Raw genomic sequence first — 16721 nt, forward strand, 5'->3', positions numbered from 1 at the left:
TTTAAGGAAAAAGCAAAATTTTCTGGATCTGACTTAATAATTTTGTGGTCAATTTATGAATAGAGTTAGAATTCATTATAGTCTCTTCCAGCCTGTTCAACCTCCAACTGTGTTGATTAAACCTTTCAATACATGCATGTTTTTAATATTTAACTGAAGCTGGAGGTGCTCACAGTGGAGTCAAAATCTGATAATCCTGACTGCAGAACTTTTGTGGCACAGAGACTCCTGTTAATTCCTTTAGACTCAGGGTTTCAGATAGTATGGATGCCTTAATGTGGTTCTTCTCCCAGGCATAATTTGTTTTCAAGGTAAAATATTGTTCTTGAAATAGGACCTGAAGTGTCTGTGGAGAGCATGGAGCATGTAGAATAAGGAATGCCTTGGACCTCTGGTACTGAACACAAACACCTGGGGTGTTTGTCTGCTTCTGAATTAGTGAGGAAACATTTCATGTCACCCTTCTATCGCAAAACAAACCCTCACTGTCAGTGCACATCACGAGCTAAATTATTACATTCAGCCTACCTGCAGTCTCCTTAGAGTTTCAGCTGGGTCCAATTTCTCTTCCTCACTTAAAATCCCTCAGCCTTGAGTGGTTCAGCTGCAGGCTCTGACACTGAGGGCTGGCTGCATTTTGGTGCTGGATGAAATAATCTCTATTTAGTCTGCACAGGACTGTTAGTAACGTTTATGGAGTGCTTTTTGTGTCCTTTGGGATAAGAGGCATGCTATAAACAGGAGACAATGTTAATGTATATGAATAAACAAAGGTGTTAACGTGTGCAGAATTTGTCCAGGCAGAGTTAAATTGTTTATGCCAGGTTGTTAGAGAGTGTTTCTGCATTAGGGGATATGTTCTGGAAAAAGAGATGCTGCAGAACGTTGGAAGGTTTTCTTTCACATATTTACCTCAAGAAAGAGATTTTACAAAAATTGCTAAACTTAAGACCATGAGCTCTGAGACTGGAGTGCATCCAATATCTTTATGATGAATGCCTCCAGGAAGCTGTCTTTGCAATAAGAAACAACCCATGTTTTAAAGGCTGTGCTGTTGGGATGGAGCAATAAAATCTCCATTATGACTGCAACCAAAACCTTCACTTAAATCTCACCAGGCTGTAGGATGAATCAGAAAAAGCAAAATTTGTCCATTGAATAAGTCATAATGAGACCTTATTAATTGTTTCCCTGACACCTGTGGCATTTGAAATTTCAAGCATTAATCATAGATACATCTTTCTGTACTCTCTGATGATTCTGATTTCTTTTGTGAACAGCTTTCAAGAAGTCTGCAGGGGGTAAAGTGGCACTGTTGTGTATAGATTTTTTTAATATGTATTTATATAAATATATATTTATATATTTAAAGATACCTGTCATAATTTGATTAACTATGAATGGGAAAATAAAATACAACAACATGGCTAGCAAGAAGCTAACCTCAGCATATTTTAATGAAATTTTAGCATATGATTCCCTGATAAATATTTTAATCCCAAATTTTCTGTGTACTGTTCTCAAGTATTTCTCTGCTAAATGAATAAAAAACAGGGGAGAAAGAAGCTACGGGTGAGGGCTTTAAGACAGAAGAACAGTCTTAAATGAAAAGCTGTACAGGACTAGAGGCTAATATAGAGGTGTAGACCTCAATACTGATTGAGAGGAGGAAGGAAAGCATTTAATTAATTGTGGTTAAAAGAAATAAAAGTGATACACTTGAATGCACAATGCATTCTTAACTTACAGAACTACAGTCTCTATAGATTGTACGTGTAGCCACTTGTGTGAAAAATTCTGTCTGAATTTAATATGTAACATAGTGAAAGATGACAACAAGCAGAGCTGTTCCATGCTAAAATGGGATTACTGTCAAGAATTTAACTCAAGAGATCATTTGTATCACCTAAAATACAAATGTTCTGAGAGTTTTGCCCTTTGCATTCAGAGCAGGCAACTTTTAAACAAAAGTGGATTACCTCCATTAGTTTGATTCTGTGCTTATCACAATAGTCTGTTACCACTTCCCTGTGAAATAATTATCTGTAATTAGATCTTGCAGATAGAAAGCTGAGAAAGAAGGAAAGGAAGACTTTCCATTTCAAGAGAATGAGGGAAGTAGTTTGGAAATCATTAGACTCATTTTAATAGTGTATAAGTGTTAGTGTGGAAATTGCTGAATTTATATAGTAAATTGAATGTCTAATTATTTTACGAAGCTGCATTCTCTATTGCAGTGTGATCAATTATGTTGTATAACCTAAATGAGACAGATTGTCTTTTTTTTGTTTTTTCTTAAGTCTTTTGCCAGTGCAAATGTGGGATTTTTTTTCAGCTCTTCACAAGAAAATACAGGCATACCTTGAGTGAACACAGATGTTTTAAGGAAAGTTAGTTTGCACAGAAATCTGACATGATTTGAGGAAGAAATACTTACACTCCACCTCCTGCTGTTTTCCCCTCAACATGTGCATCCCTCCAACCCCCCACACCCTTATGCTCCATCCTTTCTTTGACCTTATGAGAATCCAGTTCTTTTAGGAAGAGAAACAATTCCAAATTGCCCAAACAAGATAGAATTATATTTAACTTTGACATATGATGGAGTTTGAGGTTGTCTATTGGTGGGAGATGCACTGTTATCTGAACAAGTTGTGTTTTCTGTCTTACTCCATGGAAAATTTTAAACATAAAAAGCAACTGCAGCTTTTCCCAGTTGTGGCCTGTGTTGAGTGGGTGGTGTATGAAATGCTGATGTGGGAGACATGGCCTCTGTTGCCAGCTGAACCACAGACCAGCTGGGTGACCTTGAGTTTCCCCTCTCCTTCCTTCAGTTTCTGCATCTAGGAAAGAAAAAAAACAAAAACACCCACCTAAAACCAACAACAAAATACTAAACTCCAAGATAAGGATACATCCCCCCCTTTTGTGCTGATACCCAAAGTATCACTGGAACTGCTGCAGCCTGAGACACACTGGTGTTAATGCAGCCAAGGTGATGTTGACCTCCAGTATGGAAAGTGATAAGGGCTTTTTCTCAGAAAGAAATAAGGTCTTTTTTTGCTCTCTTTGTTGTTTTGTTTTCCTTCCTGCTGTAACTTTTCCTGACATATTTTTCTGAAGAGTCTAGGCGTAGCAATGAGCTTTAAATGCAACCTCTCACACTTGGAAATGGTGTTGAGAGGCAGCCTACGTGCCGAGCCGTCTTGGTACTCTGCCTGGTTTATTTTCCTTCTCTTTCAAAGCTCTTGAAAGCAGTTAATAAGAGTAAACTTGAGACCTGTTGTACTTCCAGAGCAGTGGAGAGAAAAGAGCACACTTAAGGCAAAGTCATTCCTGTTGATTGTGGTCAGAGGAGGCTTAAGGAGTTGTGTTTTAGTACATGGAGGTACTGGACAACTTAGAAACTCATCAGAGCATTGGCTTTTACTTCATAGCATGGTTTCTTGGGTTCTCAGGCTGAAACGTTTTGAGATTTTTCTCTTTTTTTCTTTTTTTTTTTTCACCCCCTTTAGCATTCACAGAAAATAGGCTGTTAAGAAGCGGAAAGCATGCAATTTATAGCAGATGGGCATAAACTGCTCCAGCTCTACTACTGGAATGGGATCAATCAGGAGCACTACATGCACCATTTACCCAGAAGAAACCCACCTGGGGGAACCCTGTGGAATTTTAGCCTATTAAGACAACACCTTAACAAGTTTAGTTTAAATAAAAACTTGTCGGCAGGCATTAAGTGAAGCAAAACCCCTCACTCTCCATCATCCACTGCCCGTCCCTTTGAGGAATGTTCCTCCTCTTGTAGTGTGGCAGCAAACCTTCTCCTTTCTTTATTTATTTTTTGCTTTTTACCCTCTTTTCATCTGTAACTTTTGTTCAACCTGTTCTTACAAGCCAAGCCCCACAGAGGTTCAAGAAAGTTCCACTCCATTTACTGGACTTCTAAATAGAAGACATTTAGCTAAGCCAAGTGATTAGACTTTTTGTTGCATTTAACCACTCCCTTCATGTGTTACTGGCTGCCTGGTGATCCCTCTGCTTTAGCCCATACCCATATTTTATTGTTGTCTCTTTATGAATGTTTCTCTTTTATCCTCTTTATTTTTATTTTTTGGGGAAGTATGAGGATAATGATACATATTAAGTGCAAGGAGTGGGTGGGGGGGACTTTTAAGACAATCCTTCCCTTTGGGAAATATAACAGTACACTGAAAATGTAGCTCTAGTAAGGCTTGTAAAAGAGATTGGGGCATACAGTATAATGTAGCATAAAATGGAGTATGTGACTTTAAAGAAACGAATCTATTTTAGGCTAATGTTTTAAATTTTACATTTGCCCCTTTTCCCCCAGGTGAAATAAAATTGTGTTTCAAATCCATCGCAAAACACTGGGGGATTTTAGAGGGGAAGTGAGGCAGGCCAGAGTTAAGTTTTCCTTCTGTACTTGCAGCCCAAACCTTTTACCTCTCCTTACCAGTAGACAGACCAGAAAGCAAAATCTTACAGTAATTGCAATAGAATCTGCCTGATTGGTTTCCCGTGTTTGATTTTGGGATGATTTTTTTTTGCACTCTTTCTATCCTGAAGAAACAGTAAGTTTTGGTGCCTGCTTATTGCTGAAATCAATATAAATGTTGCTTTATTTTTTTTTTTACCATCTCCTTTTCCTTGGCAATGTTGTTCCAGATGCCACGTTGACATTACTGCCCTGCCAGCAAAGCAGACCAACTGCTTGGAGCTGCCTCTGGAAAAACATCCAGGGTCCCTGCTGATGCTGATTGCTGTTGCCCCATGTACAGGAGTGTCCATCTCTGATCTGTGTGTCTGTCCTTTGGGAGACCCCAATGAACGACAGCAGATTTCTCAGCGTTATGTGAGTTTGTCTGTCTTTTTTTTTTTTTTTTTCCATTTTTTTTCTTTTTTTTTTTTTCTTTTGAAATAGTCAAAATTGCAGAAAAAAACTTCTTCAGTCATAATAACATGCCCCCTACCAAAGAAACCTATTAAATGGAGTAGTTGTATTTTGAATGACAGGGATATTGGCAGGGCAGACAGACCCAAGCAATTTGGCTGTTTGTATTTGTTGAGTTTTAAACTAATGTTCTTTGCAAATTTGAATTGTATTAGGAGATTATCATGGGGAATGACACACTGAATATCATGAAGAGATAATAATATACTTAACTTTATTCCCTCCTTTGGGGAGGTTATTTTCTGGAGTTTCAAATGTTGAGAGATAAAACTTTGTGGCTTCCACATCCTCAAAAGCTAGTTAGGAAGGAATAAATGTATCTCAAGTTGTGCCAGGGGAGGTTTACACTGGATATTAGGAAACATTTCTTCACCAAAAGGGTTTTCAACATTGGAACAGGCTGCCCAGGGAAGTGGTTGAGTCATCAGTGCTGGAATATTTAAAAGACAGGTAGATGTAGCATTTGGGGGTATGGTTTAGTGATGGGCATGGCAGTGCTGGTTAATTGTTCAACTTGATGATCTTAGAGGTTATTTCCAACCTAACTGATTCTGTGATAAGTTATTTGGTGGTCAAATAGTCTCTGTTTCTTACTGAATTACAAGCAAAATACATCTTTGTGCTTTTCTTCTTGCAGTGTATAAAGAATTCATTTCGGGACATAAAGGACATTGGCTTCTTACAAGTCAAAGTTTTAAAGGCAGTGGACCTGATGGCAGCAGACTTTTCAGGTATTTTATTTCTATTTTGCAGCATATGATGCTATAATATATTGCAAATTATAGACTTTGTGCAGTACTGTCAGTTGATAGAGGAAAAGTAAATCATCCCATCATCTCTCCAGCACTGAAACCTGCCTCAGGGAACTGACACACCAAATGGCTTTGACTGCCTAAAGTATGTGGGAAGGTCCAGTGGATGGAGATCTTAATTTCCCATTAGACCTGAGCAATCTGACAGATAACTTTACAACAGCACATCATGCTAAGTGCTTTTTCCATCAGGAGTATGTAAAGTAAGAGTTGACACAAAGCAGTGGTGCCTGCAAAGCACCTGCAAAGCAAAGCCTCTCCATCTTCTATCAGGTGTCTTGTGAGTTTGGAGCAAGACTGAAAGATTTTGGGGTGTCTGATGTGGTGCTGGGTGTGTGGGTTTGGGTGATGCTGCAGGCTGTCACCTGAAAGAGAAAGCTTGTCAGCAATGGGGCTGCGAGTGTGATGCTTTCTCTTAGAGCTTATTTGAGGCTTCAGTTTGGGATGACCTTTTTGGTGCTCTTAGTCCATGAAAAGTATGGATTTTCCACTGAGCTGTTCCTCAGGTTGTGCTTGGTCCTGACAGCAGTGGACACTTACACCTTTTAAAACCACAGCTTTATATTGTACCTCTGGGGAAAGTCTAGGAGGTTGATACTTCTCTGTAGCGACTGCCTGGATATTATTATTTTTATTATCATCTTCTCCAGGATTCTGGAGACCTTTTAATTCCCCTCTCTATCTCACAGCAGCTCATAATTCACAGGCACAGCATTGTGTGTTGTGTATTTGCTGACATCGTCGTTTTTTTAAGATAACTTGTTGATAAAGGCAGGAAAGATGGTAGAGAGAAAACATTCTTGCTCCATTCCCTCGTATTTGTTACATAAGAGAATGCTGCTCCTAAAAAAAGGAGCAAAGGAGAAAACCCACAATTAATCATGGAACTATTTTAAGGCTATTTTCAATTCACTGCTTAACCCTGAATTGGAAAAAAATGTTTACTGCAGTAAGCAGTACTTTAAGGAACTGAAGAATTTAATTTGAAAAAAAATACCAAATCAAGCCAAAACCTGTCAGTAACAAAAAGTAACCTGTAAAGAAACTAAATTGACATAATGTATAGGGCCATATGGAATTAGGAATGTAACTGCACCTTGCTGACTAATTTAATTTAGTAAGTGTAGCACAGCAGAGCAGCCCCAGCTTTGCCATGTGCCAAAAGTTCCATCTAGAAATATGTGAGGTTTTAATATAGACAGAATTCATGGAAAGAGCTGAGCCCAGAAGGTTATTTACCCTCTGGAAAACTTTGCTGATGCTAAAGCAGTTGCATCAGTGATGGATTTGGCCCCTTCTCCCTCAGTACTCAAACAGGAGCATGTGGGTGGATAATGAACATTGGAAGAGACACGCAGGTTCTTGATTCTGCAATTCAAAGACTTTTCATATAGAGTATGTGACACACATTCCTTGTGCATAGCACAGAATGAAATTCTGCTTAAGTAAAAGGTTACTCAGTCTGTCATTATATTCAAAATAACCCAGGCTTTGAGCCTGATTCATGAAGCAAATGACAAATTGTTTTTCAATGGCAGTGCTGAAAATATCCTAGTATTATGCTGTAATAGACCCACCAAATTGCAAAAGGATGCAGCCATTTTAGGTAAAAATAGCATAATTTCTGATCATGAAATGAGAGACATAAAGATTAATTATCTGTTCTGAGCCATTCATAAATGATTAGTGCAGCAATTATGGGCTTCCATAATAGAGCCCTCCTAGAGCAGTGCCATATTTCCTGCATTGCCAAGGAGACTGCTCAGATTTATTGTTATTGATAAAAGTAAATTCAAAGTCCCAGCTAAAAATCTAATAAAGGGAAAATCACAGAGGGAATCAGAGGTACAAAGATTTCCAAGGGTTAATAGAGGAGCAGTGTGAGCAGGTGGTGTCCCCTCTCTGTCCCTTCCTGTAGCAGTCACGAGTCTTGAATCCCCCAAGTCCTGCAGACCAGTGGGTATGGTGAGTGTAATGCCACCTTGTACCTTATTCCCACAGTAAAGATAGGATTTTGATGTAATTGGGATTTCTGTCAGTTGCTTGTATATTGTCATCAATAGATTTAATTGCAAGTTTTTAGCTTGCTGTAATAATAGTGATCAGAAAACATACACTATCTGCTTCGGTTTTGAACACTGTTCTGAAAATCCATATTTTACTCTTGGACATAAATTTTTGGGCTGGTTTCCAGACAGCTGTATCATATATGTAGAAGCTCTTTAGCCACATCTACCCAGTTTGAGCCTTCTATACTTTTATATTCCTAGATAATAGTTCTGTTGACGTGGAAATGACTTTTTCTGCTTTGTTGGATGTTTTCTGTGTACGCATGAGAGTTCTTCTCAAACACTGCATTTGCTCACTGACCAAAAAATAGCATTCAGAATACCAAATTATACAGTGGGATTGTTTTTGGCATATACCAGTTTGCATTTCAAGCAGTTTTTCTGAAAGGCTACATGCATTTTCCACACTTATCAGGGAATGCGCATGTAAGCTGAAAAGGAGAAGACAAATAGATTCCAGTAATACACATGGTCTTTAAACTTTACCAATATTGACTAGTTAATACCCATTGTTTACATACTGGAAAGATTCCTGTTTAGTTTATAAACTTCTGAGAGTAAGACCCTTAAAAGCTCTGCATTAATAATACAGAAAATAAGGATTAAGAAAAGGACAGTTTTTGCTTAAATAACTTGTTTTTCTGGTATCTAAATCCCTGCATTGCTGACATATTTAGATGCCTACATAGAAGTTAGGCTGGAGTGTCTGTGGCCGAGTTGTACATGAACATTGGAGATGAGATTAAATCAACTACTAAGCCAGACATGCTGATAAGTGGCCACTCTGCTCACAAAGGAAACTGCTGAGCTGCAATGAGTTAGGAAAACTACAAATTCATTTAATGTGAGTGATCAAGAAATATATTAGCAAACGTGTTCACCTAATAGAGTCCATGTTGACATCTTTCTTGAGAGGAGGGTTTTTTTTTTTTTTGCCTGTTTTGTTTTGGGGACTTTGCTCAGTTTGTTTGCTGTAAGTACAATACCTGGATCATGCACGGATTCTCCAGTTGATGTTGGGTTTTGTTTAAACTGTGACATGGCATTGAGACTTCATAGCTTCATGGACTTGCTCACATGGAACTAATTGAAGAGATGCTTCTGATTTCAGTCAGTGTTGTGCTTCTTTTCTCATGATGTGGATACTTAATCCTGTGATCAACTGAAGAAGACCACAGGCTGTAAGCAGAGGATAAAATAGGGAGTGTAACTGCAGCACTGCTCCTTCCCTGGCTCAGAGCAATGGTGCTGCTTTCCTAAGGGCATCTGAGTAATTGTCAACATGAACAGTTCTTTCTTGCTATAAAGACTGAGAGATGATTCACTGAAAGTCTCAAGATTTCAGGTATTAGAGTGAAGCCCCCTGAGTGAGCTGTAAGGTAAGTGTTGGAGTTTCCAGGACTGGGGATGATCAGAAATATTGTTTTTTTGGTGAGTAATTCCAACAGGACGGGGCAGTTCACAGTTGCTTTAATGGATCTAATTTTATTTAACCAATCACTTCCTCAGCCCTACTGCAAAGAAGGAGTCTGCATACTAAATGCCATAACTGGTCTACTTAATTTTCTTTTATTTCCCTAGGCAAAAGTGATCCTTTCTGTGTCTTGGAGCTGGGAAATGACATGCTTCAAACACACACCGTTTACAAGAACCTCAATCCAGAGTGGAACAAAGTTTTCACATTGTAAGTGGATTGCTTTGGAAACCATGCAGCAACTCCAGTTAGCAGCTCAACTAAGAAAGCTATTGACTTTGGGAAAATACAAAGGTCAAGTTTAAAATATGTCACTTTTTTCATAGTCAGAGAGGATGCTGGAGAAATATCAAATATAACTTAATTAAAGCCTTTTGCCTTTTACTAGTTCTTGCATGGAGTTTATTAATAGAAGTCATTAAAAGAAAAATTACTGTGATATTTATAGGAAGAATCATGACTAGACATAATGGAGTCATAGCTTGATCCAAGAGATAATGTAACAGAAAGTTGAGACCAGATACTCACGCCTACATTTTCCGTAACTTAAAATAAAATATGTTTCATTGAACCTTGGTAGAATTCTTGTTTAATTTGAAGTAAGCAGAGAATTAGAGCTCACATCGGTTTTGGTATATCTTCTGAATTTAAACTAGTCAAACATGTTCCAAATTAGATGCTTAAATTTTTATGAAAATCAAGGTATTCTTTTATTTGTCACTTTATTAATAATAAAAGTTATAATTTAGGTATTGCTTTTAGGCAGCTCAATTTTTTAATCTTACTTTATGCTGACAAAGATTTTTGTGAATAAGTGAGTGAGATAAACGTCTCCCAAGACTGCAGCAGTCTATGCAAAGGCTGGCAATGAAGCACTTGTGACATTTGCATCTGTCCACTGGAAGAACAGTTTGAAAATTATGAACTTCTTGCTAAAGCAACATTCATAAATACTAGGCTGAATGAGAACACAAGAGAAACTATCTGATTTCTTTAATAGAAGTACTTTGCTGGATTTCTGTTTAATTCAGGGACACAGCTGAATGCTTGTTTCTTGGAGTCCTTTCTCATACTTTGTTCTCAAGTAACTTCCACTCATCACTGTTTTTTCTGAGACTGTACCAGCAGATGAGTCTTGTCGGATGTTCAGCCAGCAAAATAAATCCAATAACAATCCAAATTTATTTTATTTAAAAAGAAAGTTTGTGTCTGTACTTCCTGTGGGTCTCAGAAATGTCAGCTATGGACTCTCTTTAATTTTTTTACTAATGTTGCCTGGCTAATCCAAGCACCAAATCTGTAGAGACAGTCAGGCACTCTCATCTCCTTATATTTTTGTCCATTAAAAAAAAGAAATAATTAAGCCCCTTAAAAGCTATTGACGATTTAAATTTATTTTGGAGCAGTGTGGATTGTTTTGGGTGGATGAGTCCATTACAGCTGGAGCTTTCATTACCACTAGGAAGCCCTCCCCATTATATCCAGGTTTTCTGCAGCACACTTCTCTGTGTGTGTCACTGTGCAGTTTTAATGCAATGAAACTTGGGTTGAATTCAGCCCCTGACCTCTCCAGCCACCAGAATTCTCTGTTGGAGAGCTGAGTTTTACATTGATAGCATCACAAATACAAAAAGTACCAAAAGTCACTGTCTGGTAGTTTCTTCACCTAGTTATGCAACTGAATCATGAGGGCAAAGCTTGGGGAATACCCATCACTTGATTCGTTTTGGGGGGGAATTTAATTAAATGCTAGTTATATACCCCAAGGTAATACAAACTTAATTAGTAAAATAGTAGTCTCAGATCTTTGTGGAGCAGACTGTGTGCATGTGTATTGAATATTATTTTTTATGTGTCTGTGCTTTTTTTTGTTCCAGCCCTATTAAAGATATTCACGATGTTCTGGAAGTGACAGTGTTTGATGAAGATGGAGATAAACCCCCTGATTTCCTTGGAAAAGTTGCCATCCCTTTGCTGTCTGTAAGTTACCTTTATCACATGTATCATGGTTGGCTGGGAACAAATTGCGTTGTTTTTCCCCTGTAGCACAAAACCCCACAGATTTAAACAGGTTTTGTGATGTGTACATGCCTTAGTTGACAGTGTTTATAGTTCTCCTTTGTGTAACAAGCACTGTCAACCCATCTTAGTACAAATTTGGTTGATTGGAAAGCAAATTGCAGAAATGTCCTTACTTCATCATTGCCACGTAGGTCTGAAAACATAATTGAGTTGTTCTGTGTGTTTCCACACCGTCTTCTGAAGGTAACATTTTAAGCATGTCTTTGTTCCGTCTTGCTTCTTTTTACTCCAAGAAAGTAATTGCACATCGCAGTAGGATTGACTAGAGATAGCTGTTGTTATTGGCACAGCTGAATGAAATTACCTAAAAGGGGTGTTTTCCACTCCATAGTGCTTTTAAAGACTGGTGGCTTTTGTTCTGTAAACAAATATGTGAGGAGTGAGTGCTACCATGGGAGTATAAAATCAAAACTGGAAACAAAGCGAGCTCAGGGGAAAGTGGTTGCTCTGGAGATTAAGGAGAGTTGAAGCTTTTTCAGAAACAGCCAAAAAAGGCCAAGCTAAAGAGAGTGGAACATGAAAGGATCATTAAAAGACTTTAATAGAGGAATGGGGGGAAAGCAGCTTTGTGTTTGGTAAGACTGATTTAATTTTGAAACAAGACTGGTAGTAATGGCAAGCAAACCAGATCAAGAGGACGTAAACAGCTCCATGTGCATGTGCAGTGCCACAGAAGGTTCTGGTAGCTTTTACAGTAATGTGTAGGAAGAACTTCCTAGGCTGTGACTTATTAAATCAATGAGTAGATGAGGCTTGAAACATCATGGGACTCTTGTGTCATATGAGCCAAGTTGTGCAAACACGTTTAGCTGTAAGCATGGGGGTTTCTGTGAGTTGTGAGGCAGTGATGCTTTGCAGGAACTTCCCTGGGCCACGGGGAGGCTGTGACAAGTATTTGTACAGTTGAGCCCTGTGCAAACGTCTGGGGTGATGATTTGTTCTGCAAACATCGTGGTGTGATTCTCGGGGCTGTCCCGTGCAGGATTTGGACTCAAGGATCCTTGTGAGTCCCTTTCAAGTCAGGATATTCTATGATGACATTTATGCTTTCCACATATAACCTGATTCCAGCAGCACAGGCTGTGGTGAGATGCTTTTGGTAATGCTCGGTGTGATGCTGTGGGTAATAGCACTCTCAAATAGGCAGATGGTGGATCCTCATTGAAGCTGCTGAGTACAAAATTGCAGTCTTGTTTTGAAACATCCCTGTGAAAGCAGATTCACCTCTGCAGAAAGGCAGGCACACATCTTCCAGGGCTAAGGCAAGCACTTGTCTTTGGGTTTCAGAGATCGGCTGCTGCAGGAAAGGCAGTGATGGATTTGTGGGGCTCTGTCCCAGCAGAGACTGGAGAAATGGGAGATTTCTAGGGGGAAAGCAAAGGTCCTATCTGATCAAAACAGATCATATAAGCCTCACAGCATCAGCACAGTTTAGGTAAGGGAACAGTCAAGATCGCAGAGGGGACTGAAACATTTGGTATTTCCAAATAAATAATGAACTGCCCAGAAAACTCTTGAACTGACTTAGAGGATATGATCCCAAACTAAAGAATGCTTTATAGTGGTAAAGAAATAGGTCTATGTGCTCCAGTTTCGTTGTGATTTTGACTAAATAAGTGTATTTCTTGTATGGGTGAATTAAAAGCAATGTGGCTTCTGAATCTCTTCACAAAAGTGTGTATGCTTTCATTCATCCTGTGCTGTTCACACTGGTGTCTGAAACAGGGGAACCCCAGCAATTTGGGGATATACAGAGTCTAAGATACAGGAGTAAATACTGAGCTTTCAGTGGCCCACGTGCTGCTGTGAGCTTTACAATGCTTTTCCCTCTGTGGCTCAGACTACGTGATCTTTTTGGGGATATTTTAGATTGTCCATCTATTTTCGTAGCTTGAGTTGTCAATATCTCCTATTTTAGAATAATATTAGAGTCAGTTGGGCATGGAGGATTATTTGATGTTTACAGGGAGGAAAAAACCTCTTAACATCTTTTATTCCATTTTTGATCACTTTGTTAATTTCTCCCCAAGTCCTCGTATCTCTGATGTTACTGGAAGAGAGTGGCTGGAGCAGCTGCTCTCCTGCAGACCCAGTGCTTGCCAAATGGCCTGCATGATCGGCAGCAGGCTGTGTGGGCTCACAGTGAGAAGATGTTAGATTTGGATTTTCTGTTGATTTTATAGGCATTTGTCAAGTATCCCTTAGGAAGCATGTAACAAGGCAGAGGAGGGGAGTGCATGTGTGTGGTAATGTCCAAACTATGCAGTGTAGGTTTTTCTGTGTCCAAGGTTTGGAACAAAAAAAATAAAATAAAAGTTGTTTATGCTTTCCCTTGCCAACTGATCTTCTTCCTTCCCATCCAAACTTCTCTGCCTCCTATTTCAGTCAAATCTAGTGTAAATATACTCATCTCTGCTTCTGATTAAAAACATTTTGCACCTATTAACTTGGTCTGCTCAGAGAGAGAACTGTAATTTTCTAAGCTCTTTTTCTTCAAATGGGAATTTCAATGTATGTTGTCATTTTAACTGTAACTTTGAATGTATCCTTTGAACCATTTAGATAAATATACTAAAAGAGAACAAAAGTTAAAGACTCAAGGAAGCCTCACAATCATGTAGGTTTAATTTCTGTATGTAATCAGGCCTAATATTTGCCTGGCATTGAATTGTCTTTTGAAAATAGATGTGCTTTTGCCATTCTTCTTCCTGCTAAAAATGCACAAGTTTGACTTATGAGCTGTCAGCACGTGAAGTAAGTTTACTTCAGGAATTGTTCATGGATGACTAGATTCTTTTCTTAATGAAAAATTGCCGTGAATAAAGTGTATGTTGGAGGGATGTGAAATGTTTAATTAATATGACACCAAATTTTGGGTTAAATGTGTTCAGTAGTCCCACACTGGCATTTTGCAAACATGACTACACCCTCATCATCACATTAACACAGGAATAACCTTATGGCACAAAAATTCAGGGATGGTGAAATTATGTATTCTTTCCGTTCATCCTTGACTGTGATCTAGGATTACAGCAGGAACCAAATAAGAAAAATAAAAAGCTGGGCAGCATGAGAAGAGTTTTAAGGTGCCAAATGATGAATAAAGCTGCAAACTTCACATTCTGGTAGATGTGATAAAGCAGAATTGGATAAATGCACATTTTGCTAGCAATAAACTGAATTTGGGGAGCAAAACAGAGGGAGAGAAGTTTGTAGTTTGGCTTTAACTTTTCCATGTTGATCAACCTATTGTACTTCTTTTCTCCCGTTCTTTTTGTCAAATTACTGTCCTCCTCTAAAGCATGTGTGAGACCTCATCTCAGACACTGCTCTGGTCAGCCACATTCACAATTTACTCTAGAAAAGACACAAATTAGTGCTACCATGGTATCCAGTGCAGTGGATCCTTCTCTTGCAGAGGTGGCCCATAGAGTATGGCTTGGCCAAGCCTTGGGCTGGCAGGGAGATCCTGGGGCATGGGGAGTGCAAGGGAAGCCCATGAGCTCTGAACAGTGCAGGCTTTTGTGCCAGAAACTGGAGAAGAACCTGGGGAGCAGAGAAGTAGGGCAAAAACTTTATTACTTCAAGAAAGAAGTTTGATAGGTTTTAGAAGTTTTGTAGGTTCTGGGGGACTTGAACTAATTATCAAAGAAGTCCTTTCTATCTCTGTGTTCCTTTGTGTCCTAGATCTTAGTAAAGGCAACCGTGTGTCTCTTTGTGAGGGTCTGTCTTTTTTCTTCTGCTTCAAGAGACTCCTGTCTTCTAGAAGGCTGCAAGTTATTAGAGACATGGGAGCATATAGTGTGCTTCAATGAATTTGAAAGCAGAGTATATCAAATATCCTCATGTAGAAAGGCCTTTGAGTGAAGAGTTGTAGCACAGAATGGAATATTTTTTATCTGCTGGATTATCAGGTCAGAGTAGTCCTCAGCTGCACCCTTTTTTTCCAGCCAACAGGAAGAGGTCTGTGAAATATTCTCAAGTGCCAGGCAAGGTCAGTAGCCAACGATACACTGAAAACAAGGAGTGTGCCTTTGGCAAGCTTAATGGTCTACAGGATGGCCTGGATTCAGAGAGCAGACACCTGAGCATTGCACTTACTTAGCACTTGACCACAAGTGCACAGTCCTTTCCAGGAGAAAGTTTTAGAGTTTGAGAAAAGGGAAATCGCTGTGTTTATGCAATGGAGGCAGCTGTGAAGTGTGCTGTCTGTTCTGACTTTTATCCTGATCATGAACCAGGATTTTAGGGATGGGAAAAAAACCCCCACATCTCTTCCAGGGAAAACAGTGTCTTGTTTCTGACATTAATTCTCCCCCAGCCACTCGCTGCTCGCTGAAAAGGTATCAACAGGGATGCTGTCTCAAGTATCACCTAGGATCCTTGTGTTCCCAGGGTTTTTAGCTCCTCCTCAGACAGGCTCAAAGCCCTCATTTGAAAGCCCTGCCTGCTTTCTTTCAGTCCATTAACTCCATAAATCCAATTTCGTCTTTGGATATCAGTCCTCTGCCAAAAACCCAAATCTCCGTTCCACTTTGGATCCCACAGAAGGTTATTCAAAGTGTTTGGGGTAAAATGTTTTGGGGTGAAAGAACAGGCATTTTGTACAACATTGGTTTGGTGCATATGGCAAGACTAGGGAGGAACAAAATCCTCTTTATTCACATACAGGTGGATCAAATATGTGGCTTGCTTTCATCTTTTCCTGGGGAAACACGTCCTTTGATAAGGGGAGGTGTGTGTCTATTACAAGACAGCTTTATGTTATGCAGGGCAAATGGGATGACATTGTGCATCAGCAATGAGCTCAAGCAGGAGTATCAGAGGTCCCAAATGCTTTAGATGAATTACCCTTGGAGAGTAGCCATTACCCTCTCCACACGTCACGGGTGTTGATGTACAGAGGTTTAACCCAGCGTTCTTCTGTCAGGTCATCAATATATGACATTGAATCTGCATCAAAGCTGGATACAGAGTGAAGTTTTCTTAAAATCAATGTAAAAAAAAAGCCTCTAAACCATATTTCTTTAAGACAAGAGCAATGAAAAAACACGCTTTGCTGCGTAAGGGTCCTGTCTTCTCTGTGTTTTGTGTCATATCAATCTTGGCTTTTGCTATTTCATTAAAATTCCCAAGCGGTCAGAAGGTTGTTGCTTAATAGATTTAGCATTGGCTGGCTACATCAATACTGTGTTTAGTCACATTTGTTTTACTGGGGACATCTGTGCGAAGAGTTTAGCAAATATATTCATTCATTTGAGAGGAACCTGGTGCACTTTGGACCTTGACTGGATGGTGGTCTCGTGTACCTC

General features: G+C 39.2%; 1 protein-coding gene across 3 annotated transcripts in view; it reads left to right on the forward strand.

Moving 5' to 3' along the window:
* MCTP2 (multiple C2 and transmembrane domain containing 2) overlaps window positions 1-16721 on the forward strand; it is a 117583-nt gene that overhangs the window by 49232 nt on the left and 51630 nt on the right. For all 3 annotated transcript variants that reach the window (XM_014874605.2, XM_088172643.1, XM_014874609.2), the window contains 4 exons: window positions 4687-4873; window positions 5610-5703; window positions 9435-9537; window positions 11205-11307. In XM_014874605.2, the coding sequence (XP_014730091.2) occupies window positions 4687-4873; window positions 5610-5703; window positions 9435-9537; window positions 11205-11307 (487 nt within the window). The remainder of the gene's footprint in view (window positions 1-4686; window positions 4874-5609; window positions 5704-9434; window positions 9538-11204; window positions 11308-16721) is intronic.

Source organism: Sturnus vulgaris, chromosome 13 (genome assembly GCF_052056855.1).
Source record: "Sturnus vulgaris isolate bStuVul1 chromosome 13, bStuVul1.hap1, whole genome shotgun sequence".
NCBI classification, from domain to species: Eukaryota; Metazoa; Chordata; class Aves; order Passeriformes; family Sturnidae; genus Sturnus; species Sturnus vulgaris.